Source organism: Podarcis muralis, chromosome 1 (assembly GCF_964188315.1).
Source record: "Podarcis muralis chromosome 1, rPodMur119.hap1.1, whole genome shotgun sequence".
Lineage (NCBI taxonomy): Eukaryota > Metazoa > Chordata > Lepidosauria > Squamata > Lacertidae > Podarcis > Podarcis muralis.
This window is the reverse complement of record NC_135655.1, coordinates 31,735,681-31,755,052: the sequence shown is the minus strand read 5'-3', so window position 1 is coordinate 31,755,052 and position 19,372 is coordinate 31,735,681. Positions and strand designations below refer to the sequence as shown.

At 45.5% G+C, this 19,372-nt stretch overlaps 1 protein-coding gene across 1 annotated transcript; it reads left to right on the top strand.

Moving 5' to 3' along the window:
* The first annotated feature begins 376 nt into the window (after positions 1–376).
* Positions 377–8,947, top strand: VRTN (vertebrae development associated). The gene is made up of 2 exons (XM_028719801.2): positions 377–587; positions 6,532–8,947. The coding sequence occupies exon 2, from the start codon at positions 6,533–6,535 to the stop codon at positions 8,549–8,551; it is 2,019 nt and encodes a 672-aa protein (XP_028575634.2). The 5' UTR covers positions 377–587; position 6,532; the 3' UTR covers positions 8,552–8,947.
* The last annotated feature ends 10,425 nt before the right edge of the window (positions 8,948–19,372 follow it).

The window sequence follows — 19,372 nt, the reverse complement described above, 5'->3', positions numbered from 1 at the left end:
TCCCTTTCCTACATATTTGCAGAAACAATACAGTATGAGCAAGTACCAATATTGTGTCCAAACCAATTCCCCTGTACATGGTTTCTACCTATGAGCATAATTTCTCCCTTTTCTGCCTTTGCATTTTGGCATCCCTCCCCGCAACCCTTTTTTTTGTTTTTTTTTTGTTTTTGCTCAGGTTCTGAAAACAATTGTGATATTTTAACAGTGGAAGTGCTTGTCTCTTTAAGTGTCTTCGACAATCGCAAGGATCACTTTAACTTTGGAAGTGACCCCTTACATCTGCACTCCTTTCATCTTATAGACAAGAACACTTGGGGATGGACTATTTCCTGGTGGGGAGGGGGAGGGGTGGAGCCGAGATCCTTTCACACAAGTCAATCACTCCAATTGGTTCACTCCAGATTTGAAACCAGTTCTAGTCTGAATGTGGGACACAGGCTCACAGCTGAGAAAGGGGAGCTCGCTACGCTTCCTGCTCCAGGATTTAAATGTCCAGGAAACAGCTTTGCAGAGAGAGGAGGAAGGAGCAGGAGCTGCTTAGGACGGGTTGGGGTCAACACCAGGGCTTTGCCCAACAAGCAAAGGTGAGTTGGAGGGAACTTCCGAAGTCTGCAAACCGGTTTCTGGAGAGAACGCTAAACCCCTCCAAAAGACTCCGCTGAATTCCAGTAAAGTAGGCCAGTGCAAACTCAAACCCAAGGAAGGCTTGAGCACCAGCCTGGTTATATAATAAGGGCTGCAAACTTAGGGAAATATCCTGCAACCTTAGGAAGCAGGTCCCATGAACTCGGCAAGGCTGAGTAAACATGCACAGAGTGGCGCTGCGCGTTATTACCTCCCCTTTCTATATGCAGCTGCTTAATTCAGAGTCGCCTCCATTTGCTCCACGTTTGCTGATCCAAATATCTCTTCCCCCCCACCCCGCGCACTCCCTCTTTCAACTTCTCTCTCCAAGGATAGTCTTTTGTTAACAGAGGATCTCCTGAGGCAACTTTTGGCTGTCCTCTGCGAGGTCCCGCCCCACAAACCTCCCATTACTGTATCTCTTCAGCAGAACAGGGAATCCGTCTTGGGGCTAACCCCTGGGCAATTTCCTTTAGGTTTTTGTTTTTTTAGAAAACCCTGTTCTTGTTTGAAGGATCATGTTTTTCCTTCCCTTCCCCTACCCCCTTTTTATTGGTGCCCTTATGTATCTTGAACTGGGTAACAACCCGCTCATCAAGCTCATTCCCAAGTTTATTCCTGTGCGTCCACCATCTTTGGAAAGATGGCTTCTCCGCGGTACTTTAGGACGAGCTAGACTGGCCGGCAGAGGGGGCACAGGGCTTAGTTCTTTGGCTGGGCTTCACTCATGACCTCCTTTAAGATTGTCCTTGGACTGGAAGGAAACATGGAGTTTTCCAAGGCCCTTGCTGGCTGCGATCTGACTTCTGTGCTGCTGCTGAAGATCTGGCGGAATCCAGCAAGAATAACTCTTAACACCTGCGCTATACTTTCTTGGTTTCCAATTTAGAATGCTTGCGTGCGCTCAGAGAAACGTTGGGACTCGAAATGTTCTCTCGCTCTCATTTAATTTAATTTAATTCATTATACTATTTTGTACTGTCTCTCCACCTCTCATGCCAAATCTGCAGCAGATGAGCTGCCATACCACCCCCCAATTTTTTTAATGCTGCAAGCTTAACCACGTCTACTGAAAACTTAGTCTTATTAACTTAAGTAGGCCTTACTCCCAGGTAAATGGGGTTAGGATTGCTTAGTCCCACAGAATTGGATGGGACTCCTGAGCAAGCACATCCTGATGTGGCTGTATGGGATAAAGTAATTTTGGGAAAATATAAAGGGGTTGTTGTGGCATAGGTTCCATTGGCACAGTTTTGTTTTGTCGTTTATGTGAGTTAGCAAAAGTGAGTTATATAAACTGGTGGGTTGAAGAAAAGTAAGGGGTAAACTAAATCAACTTTCTCAGTTCACACTTCTAATGAATAAAACATAGTCCTCGAAGATGCTGCAGGCATTGCCTTTTTGCTGTGAAAGATTTAGCATGGCTATTCTACAATACTATGACCAGGTCAAAAAGTAATGTCAGCAATAGTGCAAGTATTCCGAAATGTACTTATTTTTAGCTTTGGCTGCTACCCCGTAACATGAAGTTTTCTTGGCAGCTTACAATAAAAAACTAAAAAATAAAGTGAACACAGGATAAAGCATAAAACCAAAACCAAAAATCTCAAAATTATGGTATCTCCTCTCCAAAAACAAAATAAAATAAATTAAAACATACACTTAAAAACTAAAAGGCAAGGCCCAGACAATGGAAACTATTTTAAAGGCCTGAAATATTGTAGACTAAAAGTAGGAAGGTGTCTAGTTCACCTGTATTAGCTGGAAATGGTACCTTTTCCATAGAAGGGAGGAAGGAAAGTAAAATTGAGACTAATACTATAGTTTCAGGTTTCATTCTTGGATATGTTCAACATTAAACCAAAAAAAGCACTAAGTGTATTCATTGTGTTTTCTATATCTTCTATATTTAAGAAAGTGTTGAGTATCTGACAACAAAGTAAAATATTTGGTTAGTTCACTGGTCAAGTAGCATGAAAACTGCTGTTAAGTAGTTATTTAAATAAATAAAACCTTAATGTTAGGTGAGGTGTTTATACATGTGGGATGATTGACAAAACAGCTCTTCTCTTTCACTTTTATCCTAGAACATCAGTGTCTGCCTTCAATTACAAAACTATTTTTTAAAGGCCAGCTAGCGGCCACTATTCAAAACCAAATGTTTTTTTAAAAGGCATTTTTTGCAAAGTAGGCTGCAGACCAATCCTCCAGGCATCATGAGCTGCAGTCAAATAATGATGTTCAGCTGATAATATTTGACCAGTCTGATTGGCAGGCCAGCCCTACCTCATGACAACTACAGCAATATTATCAGCATGGGTGAAATGGTAATGTGGGGTGTTTTTTAGGCAAAGGGATTTATACTTTTAGCACATATACCTACTGCAGAGGCTGTTATAAATGGTTAGATTGTTCCGTGCATAAAAGAACTAGTCAGCTGACTTAATATAGGCATGCTTTTGAGAAATAATGAAGGGTAGTTGGAAATACAGAAGGCTAGAGAAGGATATACAGCCATCCTAAATGGCACCCCTGGTTGGATCCCTGGGGTTAAAACATTGCAATATATTTGAGTGCCATCTTTTCCTAAGAGAGAGAGATGTTTGATTGACACTTGAAATGCCTTTTAGGGAGGAGGGGGGCCTGATAAATGAATAAGACATCCACCACAAACAGAATTGGATGTTGCAGTGTGTGCAGCTACCTACAGAAGTGTGTGCGCCTTGTGCTGCCAGTCGTGCTTGCTGTTTAATGTCTGAAGGGTCGATTGTATATTACACACTTGACAGGGGAATCGAGCATTGTAGCATCTTGCGCTACTGCATTCACCACTCTTACCAAGCTAATGTAATAATGAACTTTTAAAAGAACCTTAGGATTTGTATAGCCTTCTGTGGCTATGCTTCAATTCAGGCTTCGTCCACCTCGGCCCTCCAGATGTTTTGAGACTACAATTCCCAGCATCCCTGATCACTGGTCCTGCTAGCTAGGGATCATGGGAGTTGTAGGCCAAAAACATCTGGAGGGCTGAGGTGGAGGAAGCCTTCTTTAATTAATGCCCCCGAGAGATTGAGGAAGAATAGAGAAGCTTTAAATTACCCCCTAAGTGGGCCTGCGTGGAAACAGAATAATGTCCCTCTGTACTGGGAAGAACTGGATAAAATTTACGGGTATCCAGGATTATTTTGGATAATATGGGAAGCAATACTGACAATCATAGAATCATAGAGTTGGAAGAGACCACAAGGGCCATCGAGTCCAACCCCCTGCCAAGCAGGAAAAACCATCAGAGCACTCCTGACATATGGTTGTCAAGCCTCTGCTTAAAGACCTCCAAAGACGGAGACTCCACCACACTCCTTGGCAGCAAATTCCACTGTCGAACAGCTCTTACTGTCAGGAAGTTCTTCCTAATGTTTAGGTGGAATCTTCTTTCTTGTAGTTTGGATCCATTGCTCCGTGTCCGCTTCTCTGGAGCAGCAGAAAACAACCTTTCTCCCTCCTCTATGTGACTTCCTTTTATATATTTGAACATGGCTATCATATCACCCCTTAACCTCCTCTTCTCCAGGCTAAACATGCCCAGCTCCCTTAGCCGTTCCTCATAAGGCATCGTCTCCAGGCCTTTGACCATTTTGGTTGCCCTCCTCTGGACACGTTCCAGTTTGTCAGTGTCCTTCTTGAACTGTGGTGCCCAGAACTGGACACAGTACTCCAGGTGAGGTCTGACCAGAGCAGAATACAGTGGCACTATTACTTCCCTTGATCCCAACTATGAGTTTGAATTGATGTGACCCTAAAAACCATGGCAGTTTTGTAACATGAAGCTGTAAGTAGGTTGTAAGGCAAACTAAGGCCCAGGGGCCAGATCCGGCCCAATCGCCTTCTAAATCCGGCCCACGGACGGTCTGGGAATCAGCGTGTTTTTACATGAGTAGAATGTGTGCTTTTATTTAAAATGCATCTCTGGGTTATTTGTGGGGCATAGGAATTTGTTCATCCCCCCTTGCAATATAGTCCGGCCCCCCACAATGTCTGAGGGACAGTGGGCTGGCCCCCTGCTGAAAAAGTTTGCTGACCCCTGGTCTAGGGTTCCCTGTGCCTTTTGTCCTGGAGCTATGATGACGAACCTGTCGCCCTCCGGAGGTTACTGTTCCTTAACATTGGCCATACAGTCTGAGAACATCTGGGGGGCTACAGGTTCCCCATTACTGTCCTAGAAGCTTGCTGTATGTTGCATGTGACAAACCAGCCTCTGTGAATATATATTTTCCAGGACACCTTTGAGACCCTATTCTGTTGCTGTCTGAATGCAGATTTTAGTGCTTCTTCTGGTAAATATAAATAGAGGTTGTTACTGCCTAGCAGTTTCTCTTCATTATTTTCAGCAGAAGGAAAAAGGATCTGCTATGCAAATATTTTGATCTTCTATGCTGGGTGCTAGGGCCTAAGAATATCTGAGACGGAGGAGACGGGGAGTGTGAAATATAGCGTCATATGAAAATAGGCTTCTGCAGCTTGTAAAAAGTCAGGAATATAGTAGTACAGTCTGAGGTTGTCTCTTGAAAGAAGGCTTGTTGTTCTAAACAGATTATCAATTAAAAGGTTCAGTGAGTAATTAAGTAACTAAAACACAAACTCAGATTTGAAGGCAGCCCTGTAGGCAGGGTGGAACAAATGGGTGCACTGACCCCAGAGCTGTTCACCCTGCCCCCCCAAAAAGCTGTTTTTGGAAAATTTTGTTTTTAATTTGTGACGTGACACATGATGAAAGCCTTAGTAACCACAATGCACCACCACAGGAGCAATTAAAGAATAGGACCCTCTGAAAAAATAAGGGAATAAGCCAGGTGAGTTCGCAACAAAAACTTCATATGAAGGCTCCTGAATAGCCTAGTAACTAAAGACTTCCCCTTCCTGTGGGTGGATTTTTCATGATCACAGTCACCCTATAATCACTTAAGTGAAACTGAAAAAAACAGCCTATATGGTAATTGTGGGCTACATATAGACTCCACCCACTGTATTTTTCTTTGCCCTGCTTTCCAGTATCTGTTGTGTTCTCTACCCAGCCAGGCATTTTTTGTTTGCCTGCAGTATGAATTAAGAGTGTGTTTATTATGCAGTTCAGGTGAAATAAAGAGAAAACTTAAAAGTGATCTGAAAAAAATATCCCATGAGTTACCCTTCATTCTATTTTAAAGCATTCATTATACTCACAAGCATGGTAGCAACCTTTTATTCTTTTTATTGAGTACTTGGTGGCAAAGGATGATGATTATTTAATAAATTTGTATAAAGGATGAAAACAGCCCTAGAGGAATAGAAACACTTCTGAGCACACTACAATAAGCTGGCTGGCTGGCTCAGGCATAATTTCTGATTTTCCCAGTGTGTGCAGCTTAGCAAGAGGCCTTTTCAGGGTTTCTAGGCAGGAAAAATCAAGCCAGTAAGCAGTTTTAAAAAACCATTTGCTTTCCATAATTCCTGGACCAGTTAAAAAGTTTCCCCTTGATTGCCCGGCAGTAAGGAAAATCTAAAGGTCAGGAACAAAACTAGAAGGAGGGACTCTCAGGGAAACGTTGGCTTTAGATCACTGGGGGCCAGATTTTGGGGCTGCTGCAAGACCTGATTTCATAGAAGCATAGAGTACAGAATTGTGGAGTTGTAAGGGACCTCGAGGGTCATCTAATCCAACCCCCTGCAATACAGGAATCCTGCCACAACCATCCCTGCGTGGGCTCGAACCACCAACCTCCGGGTTAACAGCCAGGCTCACTGACCCATTTATTTTTAACTAGAATACAGTAGTCTCGGTAACTGAGGCCAAATGCCAAAGAAAGTGCATGGGGAAATGCTGAATGTGTGACAGTGTCATTGTCTGAACTCTTCTGTGGTTTTCAGGATGATCCAGCGACACCAGCTGGTGCAGTCCGTGCTTCAGGAACTGCAAGAGGCGGCCGAATGCTTTGGGCTGGAGGGACTCACCAGCGCAACCCTAGAAGCCGAGAGGACTTTGTCCTCGTTCTCCTTACCTGGCTACCGTGAGAGGCCGTTCCAGGAAGAGCTGGAAGTTGACCGGGTTGCCAAAAGCCTCTACCCAGAAGATGCTCCCTGCAATATGCTGCCTCTGGTTTGCAAAGGCGAAGGGAATCACCTGTTTGAGGCTGCCAGCGTGCTGCTGTGGGGGAACACCAGCCTAAGCCTGGAGCTGCAGGTGCGCACAGCGGTGGAGATGTTGCTGCACAAGCAGTATTACCTGCACGGCATGATCGATTCCAAAGTGATGTTGCAGGCAGCTCGCTACTCCCTTTGCACGGAGGAATCCCCTGAGATGACTAACTTGCCCTTGGCCATCCTAGAGGCCATTTTTGATGCGGACATCAAAGCCACCTGCTTCCCTGGCACTTTTGCCAACATGTGGCACATGTATGCCCTGGCGTCGGTGCTGCAGTGCAACATCTATTCCATATACCCAATGAGCAACCTAAAGATCCGGCCGTACTTCAACCGACTGATCCGACCCAGGGGGTGCGGCTTGCAAGTTTCCACGCTGCATATCATGTGGTCAGGGCAGCAGCTCTCGTCCCAGCTATTCAGAGCTCAGTACTTTGTGCCTGTGGTCGGCCTGGAGGAGCTGGAAGCCACAAGCCCAGCTCCAGAGCCTCCCGTGCAACCGGTGAATACCTTGGATCTGCTGCCTAAGGATCCCCAGGTGACTCAATCCAACCTAGGCATCACCAAAAGTACTTTCTATCGATGGAAGCGCCAGTCTCAAGAGCATCGGAAGAAGGCGGCTGCCAGATTTGCAGCCAAACAGTTCCTGCAGTCCTGTTTCCGAGAGGGCAAGGTGGTCCCTCTTCAGCACTTCCGACAAATGTTCCCAGAAATCTCTCGCTCCACTTACTATGCCTGGAAGCACGAGATGCAAAGCGCGACAAATGGCAGGGCCTCTTCCCCTGCGGAAGTTGTGCTGCCAAAGGATCCTCAGGTGCACAAACAGGAGAATCTCCCTGCAGGCAAATACGGTGCAATAAAGTCTGAAGGAGGCCTAGGGCCCAAAAGCCCACTCTTGAATTCCAACCAAAATGGGACTTCCATGCAAGGAGCCAAGTCTTACCTGGAAAGGTGCATTTCCATGAATACTGTTCTGCCCTACAGGAGCTTCAAGTGCTGCTTTCCTGGCATCTCCAGGTCCACCTACTACAACTGGAGAAGAAAGGCCATCAACGAGAACCCCAGCTTCATGCCTTCCCAGCCTGTTTCCGTCAACCAGAACCCCCTTATGAACAAGAAGCCGTTCCTGCCATTCAAGCCAGGGAGCCTCCCTAGTGAGAAGATGCTGAATGGACACCATCCAGGGCCCCGTTTTATCATGCGCATCAACCCATCTCTACACATCTGGCAAAAGCACCTTCGTCACTTGGCCAAGAAACGCGTCTGTCAGTGGAAAATGCCCTTCTGCAAGTTCCGCCTGCGCTACCCTAGCATTTCTTCCACAGCCTATTGGTTTTGGAGGAGAAGCGGCAGCCAAGCAACTAAGAAACGCGGCCTTACCCTAAACGGGCTTTCCGAAAACTTTGAAAAGAAAACCGCTGAGACTAGTGGGAAGGCAGAACTTGAACTGCGCCCACTGCAGCAAAAGGAGAGTGCTCTACTGCTTGTAGACAAGCAGCCTCCCAAGCCCTACAGTGCTGTGATACCAGGCTACCAAATGGCAGAGAACAACAGCATGTTTGTGATGGATGTGATTGCCACGGCTCAGTTCAAAGCCCAGGCCAAGCTGTTTCTCCAGCAGCGCTTTGAGTCAAAGACCTTCCCAACGTACAAAGAGTTCAGAGCTCATTTCCCCTTGACGGCACGTTCCACTTACTACATGTGGAAACGTGCCTTGCACGATGGACTGACGCTGGTGGATGCCTGAGGCTAGTCACGACCCTTGCCAGTCTGCTATTGGAAGTTGCTGTCATCTCATCAGTGGGAGATGCAACCTCTCTCAAGTAGTTATTTTTGTCTTTTTTTATTTTCTTGGTTTCCAGAGTTGGAGACCAACTTTGCAAAGTCTCAGCCGCTGGAGGAGTGGAAAAAGGCAGGGAGGATGATGGGGATGAGGTGCTGGGTTTTTTTTGTTGGGCTCCTGAGTTGCCCATAATGAAATATATGCTTTTCTTCTTCTTAGTGAATAGGACAGATAAACTTGGTGGTGGTAGAGAAGGGGAGTCTCTGGGATCTCTAATGCTGCTGTAGGTGGACTGTGAAATGTGCCTTATTTCTTTAATGTGATTGTGAGCCACAATCTTAAGGGCAGTGAATTATGCCTAGGTCCGCACCCTGTTTTGTTCTTTATTTTTTAAAAAAAAAAATTTCAGGAAAGGAATACAAAGGAAACAAAAACCCTAGCATCACCCTCCAGAGTCCTCAAAAAAGGTGGCAGTGACTGGCTCAAGAATAGTAATATTGTAAAGGCATCAGATGGCAAATAAAACAAATGCATATCATGTGCTGACAGTGACATATACCAGGAAAACCGAGAAGAAGTACAAGGAGGAGTCTTCAGCAAGGCAGTGAAAACAGATCAACAAACGATAGACGAATGTCTTGAAAGGTGTGCAGTCTGTTAGTGAGCTGGATTCAGCTACTCCACTCCTAGGCATAATGCATGTTCTATGGTGCGCAGCATAAAGCTGCAAAATCTCCTGTCTGTTAATGTGTGATACAAGTGGAAGAAATTCATTAAAACCTCAAAAATGGAAATAAAAACTGTTGCAGTGTATTATGAAAGAGGAATTCTAAACTCCCCAAACCAGATTTAGAGATACGGTAATTTAGAGAGCAGGGCCCAATTTGGAGACATGTGGTCTTCTGACATGATGTAGATTAACCAGACCCAGGTTATGGGAATCTTCCTCTTTGCCTGCTTTCTGAGCCACGTTGAAACTGGCAGAGGCAATAGGAGCAGCCAAGGCAAGCACAATTTGGGAGGAAGGAAGGGCATACATGCTTATCTTTCCTGGCACATCCCAGCCCACATAGAAGAAGGTGGGCAGCCATGATGTGGCACTGATGTGTGAAATTTGTAGCTCTCAAACTTTGACTATTTCCCACAGTAAAAATGTGTGCTTTTGTTTCAGTTACTCTGGGAAATAATAATGCAGAATCCAGAAATGGGTGGTCCTTTTTTAAACCCTTCTGTGCTGTGTGCACCGCCTGCTGGTACCCTGAGTCACCCACAAAGCTCCTGTCAGTTTGGAAACATTCGCACATGTGGTTTCTGAACAATATGATATTGAGAACTGAATACATATTCTGCCTTTCTTCTTCCTGGGAGGGAAGTGTGCTACATATTTCTCCTTTTAAAATGCTCCCTGTGTGCATGAGCACCCCCCCCCCCATTGTTCTAGAACAGAAGTAGATGACATTTTTCTGCTGTCTTTTCTTTTGAGCAGCCTTCCATGCCAGTAGTGGGTGAGTACAAAGGCAAAAGTGGGCAAAGGAACAAACGTGGATTTTACCTTTCTACAGCAGCTTAGTTTTACACACACACACACACACACACACACACACACACACACACACTCCTTTCTGTTCTCCATCCAAAGCAAACAAAAAAGCATAGTTGGAGTTCAAAGTTGCCTTCCAGCCAGGCACAAACATTCCATGATGCTGCAAAGGATGAACCAGTGAGAGATGGGGCTTGGGAAGGAGGAGTGTGCCTTGGCAGGGGAGTGTGGTCTGGGCAGAGGCCTGAAGGTCAGCTAAAGAGGCCTGGAGGACTGCACTTGGCTCCTGCCTGAATTTCTCCATCCCTGTCCTACAGCTATCAATAATCTGCTATGCTAAATGCTCGAGCAGGTCAGGGGACGTGACTGAGAAGCCTAAAGACAACAATGTTTAGATATTCATGAAGCATAGAATATTTCCATATAACTTCTGACTAATTAGTGCCCATTTGCAAAAGGGTGAGCTGGGTTGAGTTGTCCTTCACAGTGAGTTCCTAGACAGTCGTACCTTGGAAGTTGAGCAGAAGTCCGTTCTACTTCTAAAACCAAATCGTGGCTTCAGAAGCTGTGGAAGCCCCATTGGACATTCGGGTTCTGAAGAACGTTCACAAACTGGAACAATCACTTTTGAGTTTGCGGCGTTCAGGAGCCAAAACGTCCAAGTTCCCAGGGCGTTCGGGAGCCAAGGTACGACTGTACAAGGTAGCCAACGTGTGGCCCTCTAATGTTGGATTACAAGCCTGGGGTAGATGGGGTGTTAGGAGAGGGGTAGTACTTCTGGTGCAAGACAACATCACGCTCCTTCTGGGGTAGTTTGTCCATCTTTGGTCCCCACCCTGCACTCAGCTCTCCACTAGAAGATGTCAGCATGTGGCTGCGGCCACACCCCAGAAATGGCTTCAACTGGCCAGCTAAACCAGGTTAGGGTAGCCAATGAGTCTCAGTCCCTTGGTGAGTTAGGACTTGCCCTGCAGGCAAATGCAGGATCCGGCAGATTGAGCAGATGAGACCAAAAGCGGGTCCAATGGTCAAGAAGGCGGTTTCTGCACGTGCTGTAGAGGGAAGTGAGGAGGCTCGTTAGCTTGGGAAGGTAGCCTATCTAGGAGAAGGGAAACTGATCCTAAGCTTCCTCTGCCTTGTGGGACTTTTTCAGGAGACAAAAAGGCTAGCTAGTAAATCCTACACAAGTCTGGAGTGGAGTCCCTAAGATAGTTGGATGGCATCTTGCATGCCTCCTTCCTGCAATGCCTGCAGCCAGACTGGTGCCAAACATATTGCTCTACTTTCCTTTGGAGCCCTAGAGAGGGGTCTTGTTGTCTGGGCAGCCCAGGACCTCCATAAGCACTGCCCAGACTCAGTGGCGTAGCGTGGGGGGTGCAGGGGGGGCTGGGTGCAACATCTGGGGGGGGCGCGCTCGCCGCCTCCGGAGTCGCCGAAGAGCCTTGGGCACAGGCTGTAGCAGAGCCCCATGTCTCGTGGAACTGACGAGCTGGCAGCGGCTCTCAGCGCTCGCCGCGGAGGGCGCGCCAGGCAGCCCCTCCGCACAGCCCTGCCACCGCTGCTGCTGCTGCAGCTGCTGGGCCATGTTGCATTTTCCTCGCCTCTCTGCCCTCCTCCGGGCAAGCGGCATCATTTGGGCGGCAGCGCCCACGGCAACTCGCCTCAGATCACCTGACACGGACCCGCCGCCGCCGTGGCTACCTTACTGTAAATACCCCAGCCCAGGCAGCAGCAAGAAGAAGCTGGCAGCGGCGGCAGGTTAGGGGTTAGGGGGCGCAAATTACTTGCCTTGCCCCGGGTTAGGGGGCGCAAATTACTTGCCTTGCCCCGGGTGCTGACAACCCACGCTACGCCGCTGCCCAGACTTGTGCCCCAGAGAGGTCACTCCAGTTTGACTTTGCCCCTGAAGGCACACACTATTGTCTCCCGAGGCAGACGGACGCCAGCAACTGCCCTCACCCTTCATCATTGAGCGGGCTGGGGTTGATGGGATTTTGGAGTCCAACAGTATCTGAAGTGCCACAGGGTAGCTACTCTTGCTCTAAAATCTTACATAGTTCTTCATTGTCGAATTCCTATAATTGTTTTCGTCGTTGATACCAAATGGTAAAAATTTTTCACAAGTAGAATCTGATCGGACCCAGCAGGTGGCACTCTTGTCGTGCGGGATTGATAAATGCTTGCTGCTGGTTTTTTAAATGCACAGTTCTCTTACTTCCATTTCCTCTCCTGCTCCTAGATAATTTTTCTGTATATACAAGAAAAGAGAGCTACGTATGTCTGCCTGTTAACAGCTATTGGGACTGGAAATACTGTTTTCAGCGCAGCATTTGTACAGCTCAGCCCAGTCCAAGGAACAACATGCTGTGCTGCTTCCTCCTATATTTATGTGCCCATAGGGAGCGGAGCTATATTGTGTAGTTGGCAATACACTTGGCTGGCTTCCTTTAGTAAGTGGATTTGTCCTTTTGGGAAAATGGTACATTTTCCATGGGCTCTTAACAGGCTATTAACACGGTTGCAGTCCTTAACAGCATTGGACCAGTTTACCTACGAGATTGCCTTACGCCACATGTGCCATCGAATCGTTTAGTGTGGCAGCACCTGCACTTTGGAACTCCCTGCTTATTGAAATCAAGCAGGTGCCTTCACTGTACTCTTTTTGTCCCCTGCTTAAAACATTCTTGTTTAGACAAGTCTATCCAGCTGCTTAGAAAGTTGAGGTGATTTTAATCAGTTTTAGTATTTTAACTTCCGTATGTTTAGAAGTTGTGTTGTAATTTTTAAAAATCGTTTTGTAAACTGCTCTGAGGTGGTGGTGGTGGTTTTTACAATTGAGCTGTGTATAATTTTTATGAAAGCAATAAATAAATTTCAGATCTCGGAAGTATGGGAAGCTGTTGCCTGTATGCAGGTGCGTGGTTCGGTACTTAAAGGAGATTTAAAGCCCAAATTTCCATAAACGGGGAGTGCCTCTGAGGAAACTGGAGTTGGTGGTTGGCTGTAGTCTCACTGCCCTGTAAGCAAAGTTATTTTTAAAGGGAAGGGGGGTGGAGGAGGGAGAACTGGGCTGCCTCAGCCCTGCTTCTGCCTACCTGTGTCCCAAAGAGAAGAACTGCAAAAGGCTTCTAGGTATGGACTTGCTTGAACTTTGGTCTGTTTCCCCTGGTGCTCTTCTCACAGTCTTGTTGTATTTCATGCCACAGAGAACCAGATGGACACAAAGTCTGCAGGGCAAAGACTAGCTCTGCAAGGGGTGCTGAAAGTGACCCCTCAAGGTCCTCCATTGAAGTCTGGTGAATGTGGGGCTATTCAGCTCAGCCTATTCCTTTCTGCTGTGGTTTTTTACTTTGCCCAAAATTCAGCACCAAGGAAAAAAAAGATGCGGGCCCGATGTCCTTTACTCAGAAATAAGTCTTACTGTGTTGTGTTCGTTGAGCTTCGCTCACAGGTGAGTGTGCATAAAATTGCAGCCTAATCCCATGCAACCTTCCACAATGACGCAGTTTAAACAAATCTGCATGCTTTTGTGTTGTATTACATGGTTCACCATCCTGGCTGCAAAAAATCTGGCTTCTGAATGTTTCTTAGGCCCAACCATTCTTCAGCATATGGATACTTTAGCTGAGATTCCTGCATTGCAGTGGGTTGGACTAGATGACCCTTGGGGTCCCTTCTGTTATGTATTGAAGTTCTCACCCTGGCCACCAGGGGTATTGTGTACAGTGGTACCTCGGATTACATACGCTTCAGGTTACAGACGCTTCAGGTTACAGACTCCGCTAACCCAGAAAGAGTACCTTGGGTTAAGAACTTTGCTTCAGGATGAGAACAGAAATCATGCTCCGGCGGTGCGGCAGCAGCAAGAGGCCCCATTAGCTAAAGTGGTGCTTCAGGTTAAGAACAGTTTCAGGTTAAGAATGGACCTCCGGAATGAATTAAGTACTTAACCTGAGGTACCACTGTATATAGTTTTCACTCAAGTCCACGTAAGTTAATTTAGGCAGGAAACCCGGGGTTGTTGTTGTTGCAATGTTGACAGCCGGCTGCCTATAAAAGCAGGCCGGCTGAGCTGTTTGCAGTTCAGTTCAGTTCCAGCTTACTTATAAAGAATTACTTGGAGAAATCTCTGTGTCATCTGCTATGTCCACCCACTACTTAATACCTTCCAACTCTACAATTCTATGATTCTATGTCTTTAAAGGTCTGAGGGTTCCTGGCTTTGTGTGATTTTTGCCTTTGATTGCAGTCCTCTGACACCAAACCCTCAGGTAAGTGGTGGGCCCACATAGGATTGCACTGTAAGCGTTAGTATTAAAAGATACTTCAAGGCCATGATGTTTGGAAATAAAATAGGGGGAATTCTTACATTAAAAAAGAATACAGTCTCCTTTTCTCAAGATTATACCTACTACTATGAGGACCAGAAACATAAAAACTTTTTTTTAAAAAATGATCCGATGTATTTCATGCCTATGTGAAAACAATGGTATTGTGAAAATCCAGAGTGGGAGAGCAGAAATAGATTTTTTTTTAAAAAAATGACATATGGAGGTGCTGCTTTCTCTTTAAGAAATGCACCTACTAATGCCATCTTTCCACAGATGTCTCTGGTTTCAAGCTGGGAAACACCTCTTGCAAATAACATAAAAGCAACCCTGAAAGATCAGACCAAACAAGAGTTCAAATCCTTGGAAGCAAACAGGAGACAGAACATTTACTTGGGGTTTTTGGCTTTCTACCAAACTCCTTTCACTCAGCCCCTGAAACCACACAGAGTAGCCTTAGGGAATCCAACTTTTAATTGATTTCATAAGCAGTGTGAAATTGTCTTTTTACATGCTTTGTTCTGGCAATGGCACATATGCCTGGACCCTTAACAGTGCAATGCCCATTTGCAGTTATTCCAGGTGGTTTCTGTAATTTTGTAAACTAACTGGGTTTCCCCCTGCAGACCCTCTCAGTGTCCCTATTTTCCAGGGGCAGTCCCAGATTTACAGAAGCTGGCCCGGTTTCTGATTTGATCCCAGAATGTCCCGCTTTTCCTTAGGATGCACCTATTTTCATCAGAGAAATATCGGAGAGTATTGAGTTATGCAACCCCTGAGCCAAGGAGATATGTAACTGAGGATTGGAGTGCTCATTCTGTGATCTTATGGCAGTGGACAAAAGTGTATTGTAACTTTGGAATAAATAAAATAAAAAGGATATAAGTAACTACAACCTTTAGAAGACCTCTGAAGGAGCCTTGTACAGAGAAGTTTTAAAAAATGATTAATCATGTGTTTATAATTAAGAGAGCCAGTGTGGTGTAGTGGTTAAGAGCAGTAGTCTTGTAATCTGGTGAACCGGGTTCGCGTCTCTGCTCCTCCACCTGCAGCTGCTGGGTGACCTTGGGCTAGTCACACTTCTCTGAAGTGGGGGAAGAAGGGAAAGGAGAGTGTTAGCCGCTTTGAGACTCCTTCTGGTAGTGATAAAGTGGGATATCAAATCCAAACTCCTCCTCCTCCTCCTTCTATACGGTATGTTGGAAGCCACTTGGATTGGCTGGGACAACCCAGTCAGATGGGTGGGGTATAAATAGTAAAACAGCAACAACATTTTCATTGGAGAAATGTTGGAGGGCATGCCCCAGGCATGTAAGAGCGTAACTTGTGTTATAGTTGGTGCAGCAGAAGAGTATGCGCCGCAGAAAGCTTGGGGGTTGGAAAATGCCTACATAACAGCAAAATCTGCATTGCTTAGGGCTATGCTACAATATAGGTACTGGAAAGCCATATAGTTCTTATAGATGGGCAGAGAGATCTAGGATTCAACATGAAGAAGCCTTTTGCAGCTTTGGAAAGAAGGTTGCTTTGAGCTAGTACCAGCAGCACCTTCTCACTCACTGAGGCTGCCTGCATCAAGGGAGTAATTGGAGTAATTAGTTCCCAGCGACTTCTCACAGGTGAATTCCTCTGGGGGAGCAAACTGGTAATTACTCTAGAATGATTATCCATGTCTGTAAACTCTGCGCCGGAGGCTCTGTAAGTTCATCTGTTTGCTGCAGTGGCAGAACAGCTGCTATAAAATTGACATCTGGACTCCCAAGTGAGCTGTTATCTATTTCTGTATTTTATTTCACTGGGACCAGGAAAGAGAAAGAGGCTGAGTAATCTGACACCTCATTGCTGCCCCACACAATATGAGCCCCAACCCTTGATCCTACTGAGTCCCACTCCCAGCCAGGCTGGTTTCCTGAAGACTGGAGTGTGCACATGTAATGTTGGAGGGTCGCATATGAATCTGTCTTCCCAGGGATACTGTGCCGTCTCTGCACTGGCTTGCAGAGTTTTGCATCTTCCCCTGGGAACAAATCCATAGCACACATATTACTATTTTATTTATATGTTTCATAAAATTTATACATCATGTAACCCACCCGCCAAAAAACCCCTCAAAGTAGTTTACAAAAAGATAAGATAAAATCAAGAAAAAATTACAACCTTGCTTTAAAACATACAAAAAGTACTAAACCAGATTAAAATTACCGTATCTCAATTTCCTAAGCACCTGGACAGGCTTTTTGAAACAAGAATGTTTTTAGCCGGTGGCGAGAAGAGTGCAGTGCAGTTCCAAAGTGTGGGTTTGAATTCTTACAGATGAGGAATGAATATTACATGGTACCTGTAACAATGTCATTTCTGCAGATTGAAGCAATCAGATGGGCACATACGGGATAAAGTGATCCCACAGGTAATCCGATCCCAAGTTGCTCAGGTCTTTATATACCAACAGTAACACCTTGAACCTAGGCTGGAGGCAAATCAGCAACCAGTGCAGGTCTCTGAGCTCAGGCATGATTTGCCAACAGGGTCTCCTATCAGCAATCATGCTGCAGCATTCTGCACCACTGTGGCAGCTTTTGAATCAAGTGCATAGTAATCCAGCCATGAAGTAACCAGCGCATGAACTACTGCTGCCAAGCTTTCCTAGTCCAGGAATGATTGAAGCTGTTGTACCAGTCACAGCTGCTGAAAGGTGCTCCCAGTCACTGAGGCTACCTGAGCCCCAGACTGCAAACCTGCTCCTTCAGGGCATGTGCAACCTCATCCAGCACAGGCAACTGACTAATTTCTCATGCAATTGACTTTATCCAAATGTGTTTCCCCGAGGCCCTAAGCAGATGGTGCAGCAATCAACCCTCTCCCTTTGCTATAAATTTTTTCACCATTGCCACATAGAATAACCTGCATCTAGACATACCAAAAGGGGTTGTGGTCCTTAGAGTCCTTTTTTTTGCTTGGCTACTAGCATTGCACACTGGAGATGCAGAGATGGGATGTCACGTAGGCCACCTACTTCCCTATCTTCCTCTTACAAGTGGCCTGGTATTCAGAAGAAGTTACAAGAAATCCCCTGGGTGATAATTATAGATTACCTTGGCTGGGAGCTAGCATGCGCCTTTAAAAAAAAAAAACCTTGGTGGATGCTGCATAGCCTTCTGTTGAAAGATTTATTGCATATTCTCTCTGGCAAACGCACATAGAATTACTTATCACTGTTGTCAGTCCTTTCCTCTTACTCTTTTGGCATTTAATTATTCCATTATTTTATTCTGTGTTTCTTCTATCAAGATGTCAAACACATGCTTGTCTTTCATGGATACTCAGACTTGCTTAGCTTCAGAAAGTTTGCTTCATCGTGTGCCTTCAGCCCATGCACGGGGACCCGCATGATAGCTCTGTTCCTTTGGGAAATTTCTGGCATCCCAGCCTTACACACAATCTGCCAAGCAGTAAGCCCCACTGTGTTAAATGGACTTAACTCCCAAGTAAGTGTGTGTAGGAGAATTGTAGCCCAGGCTATTAATTTTGTATTTGAAAGACCTTTTGAGACCATATTATTTACAATTGATAATAGCAGGGTGGGGAAATTAGTTGAATAATGTGGTCTAGTCATCCGTGCCAATTTTTTACAACCACCTTTGGGCAACATAATTTTTAAGAAACAAAAATGGAGGACGAAAAGGGTACATCTGAGTTAAATAGCGGGGGATGACTTGCTTTTGTGAAACCCATGCTTGGTCTTAGTGATCACAGCATCCTTTTCTAAGTGCTGACAGACTGACCATCTACTTACCTGTTCTAGGACCTTCCCTGGTATCAGTGTCAAGCTCACTGATTGGTAGATCATCCATGACAGATGGCCAGCCAACCTCTGCTTAAAAACTCATTTATCCCAGGAGCATGGTTGTCACCGGGGACCCAAATATGAATGCTCCTCTGCACAATTTGCCAAGTGTGGGAACCTTGCCAAAAATGAGGGGGCTTGAAGGCTTTTAAGTGATTGGTCGGGATTGCTCTTATGCTAGATACTTCTCAGCTTGGCCATTCTCCCGCCTTTCCTGTTTTCTTACTGAAATTTTGTCTTTGTTGTGATTTTGGAGCGCTGCATGCCTCACTTATCCTTTGTTGATCTGTTAATTTCTCTTTTTTAATCAGACTAAGAAGCTAAACCTTTTATTTCACTATCAGAGTTCAGCCACGTCACAATCCAAATGTGATGTTTTTCTTCCTCAGCTTTCTCTTACCTCTTCTAACTCCACCTTTTGTTCCTGTAATCCAGAGGAGAAAGTGAATATTTACAGGATTCTTTCTAGGAGAGTGAGGGCTGAAACGTAAACAAAATGTGACAAGTGCTGGCTTGGATAGCACTTAATTGTAATGTTTTAAATGTTTTAGAGACATGATATGACGGGATCCAAACACTTTTGGATAGAAAATATCCAGGTTACAGGACCAAGCAGAAGAAAACCCGCTGATTCCATTGGAAAAGTTGGTTTGGCTGTTGTGATGATATCATAAAATTTCTAAGCTGCGACCCAGAACAGCTCATCTTAAAACATTGATCCAAGGCAGCAGAGGTTTAGGACCAGAGTTTTCCTTCTCCTAGATTGGCTACTTTCCCAGGTTGATGAGCCCCATCTGCCTCTCATTTCCCTCTGCAGCACATGCAGAAACTGCCTTCTTGATTGTTGGACCCACTGTTGGTCTCATCCGCTCAGTCCCCTGGAGCCTGTCTTCACATGCAAGGGAAGCCCCTAACACACTGAGGGTTTGAGACTCATTGGCTACCCTCACTTGGTGTAGCCAGCCAATCAAAGCCCTTTCCCAGGGTGTGGCTGCTGTCACATGCTGACAGCTTCTAGGAGCCACAGGTGAGAGAGTGAATACAGGATGAGAACCAAAGGAAGGAAAATATCT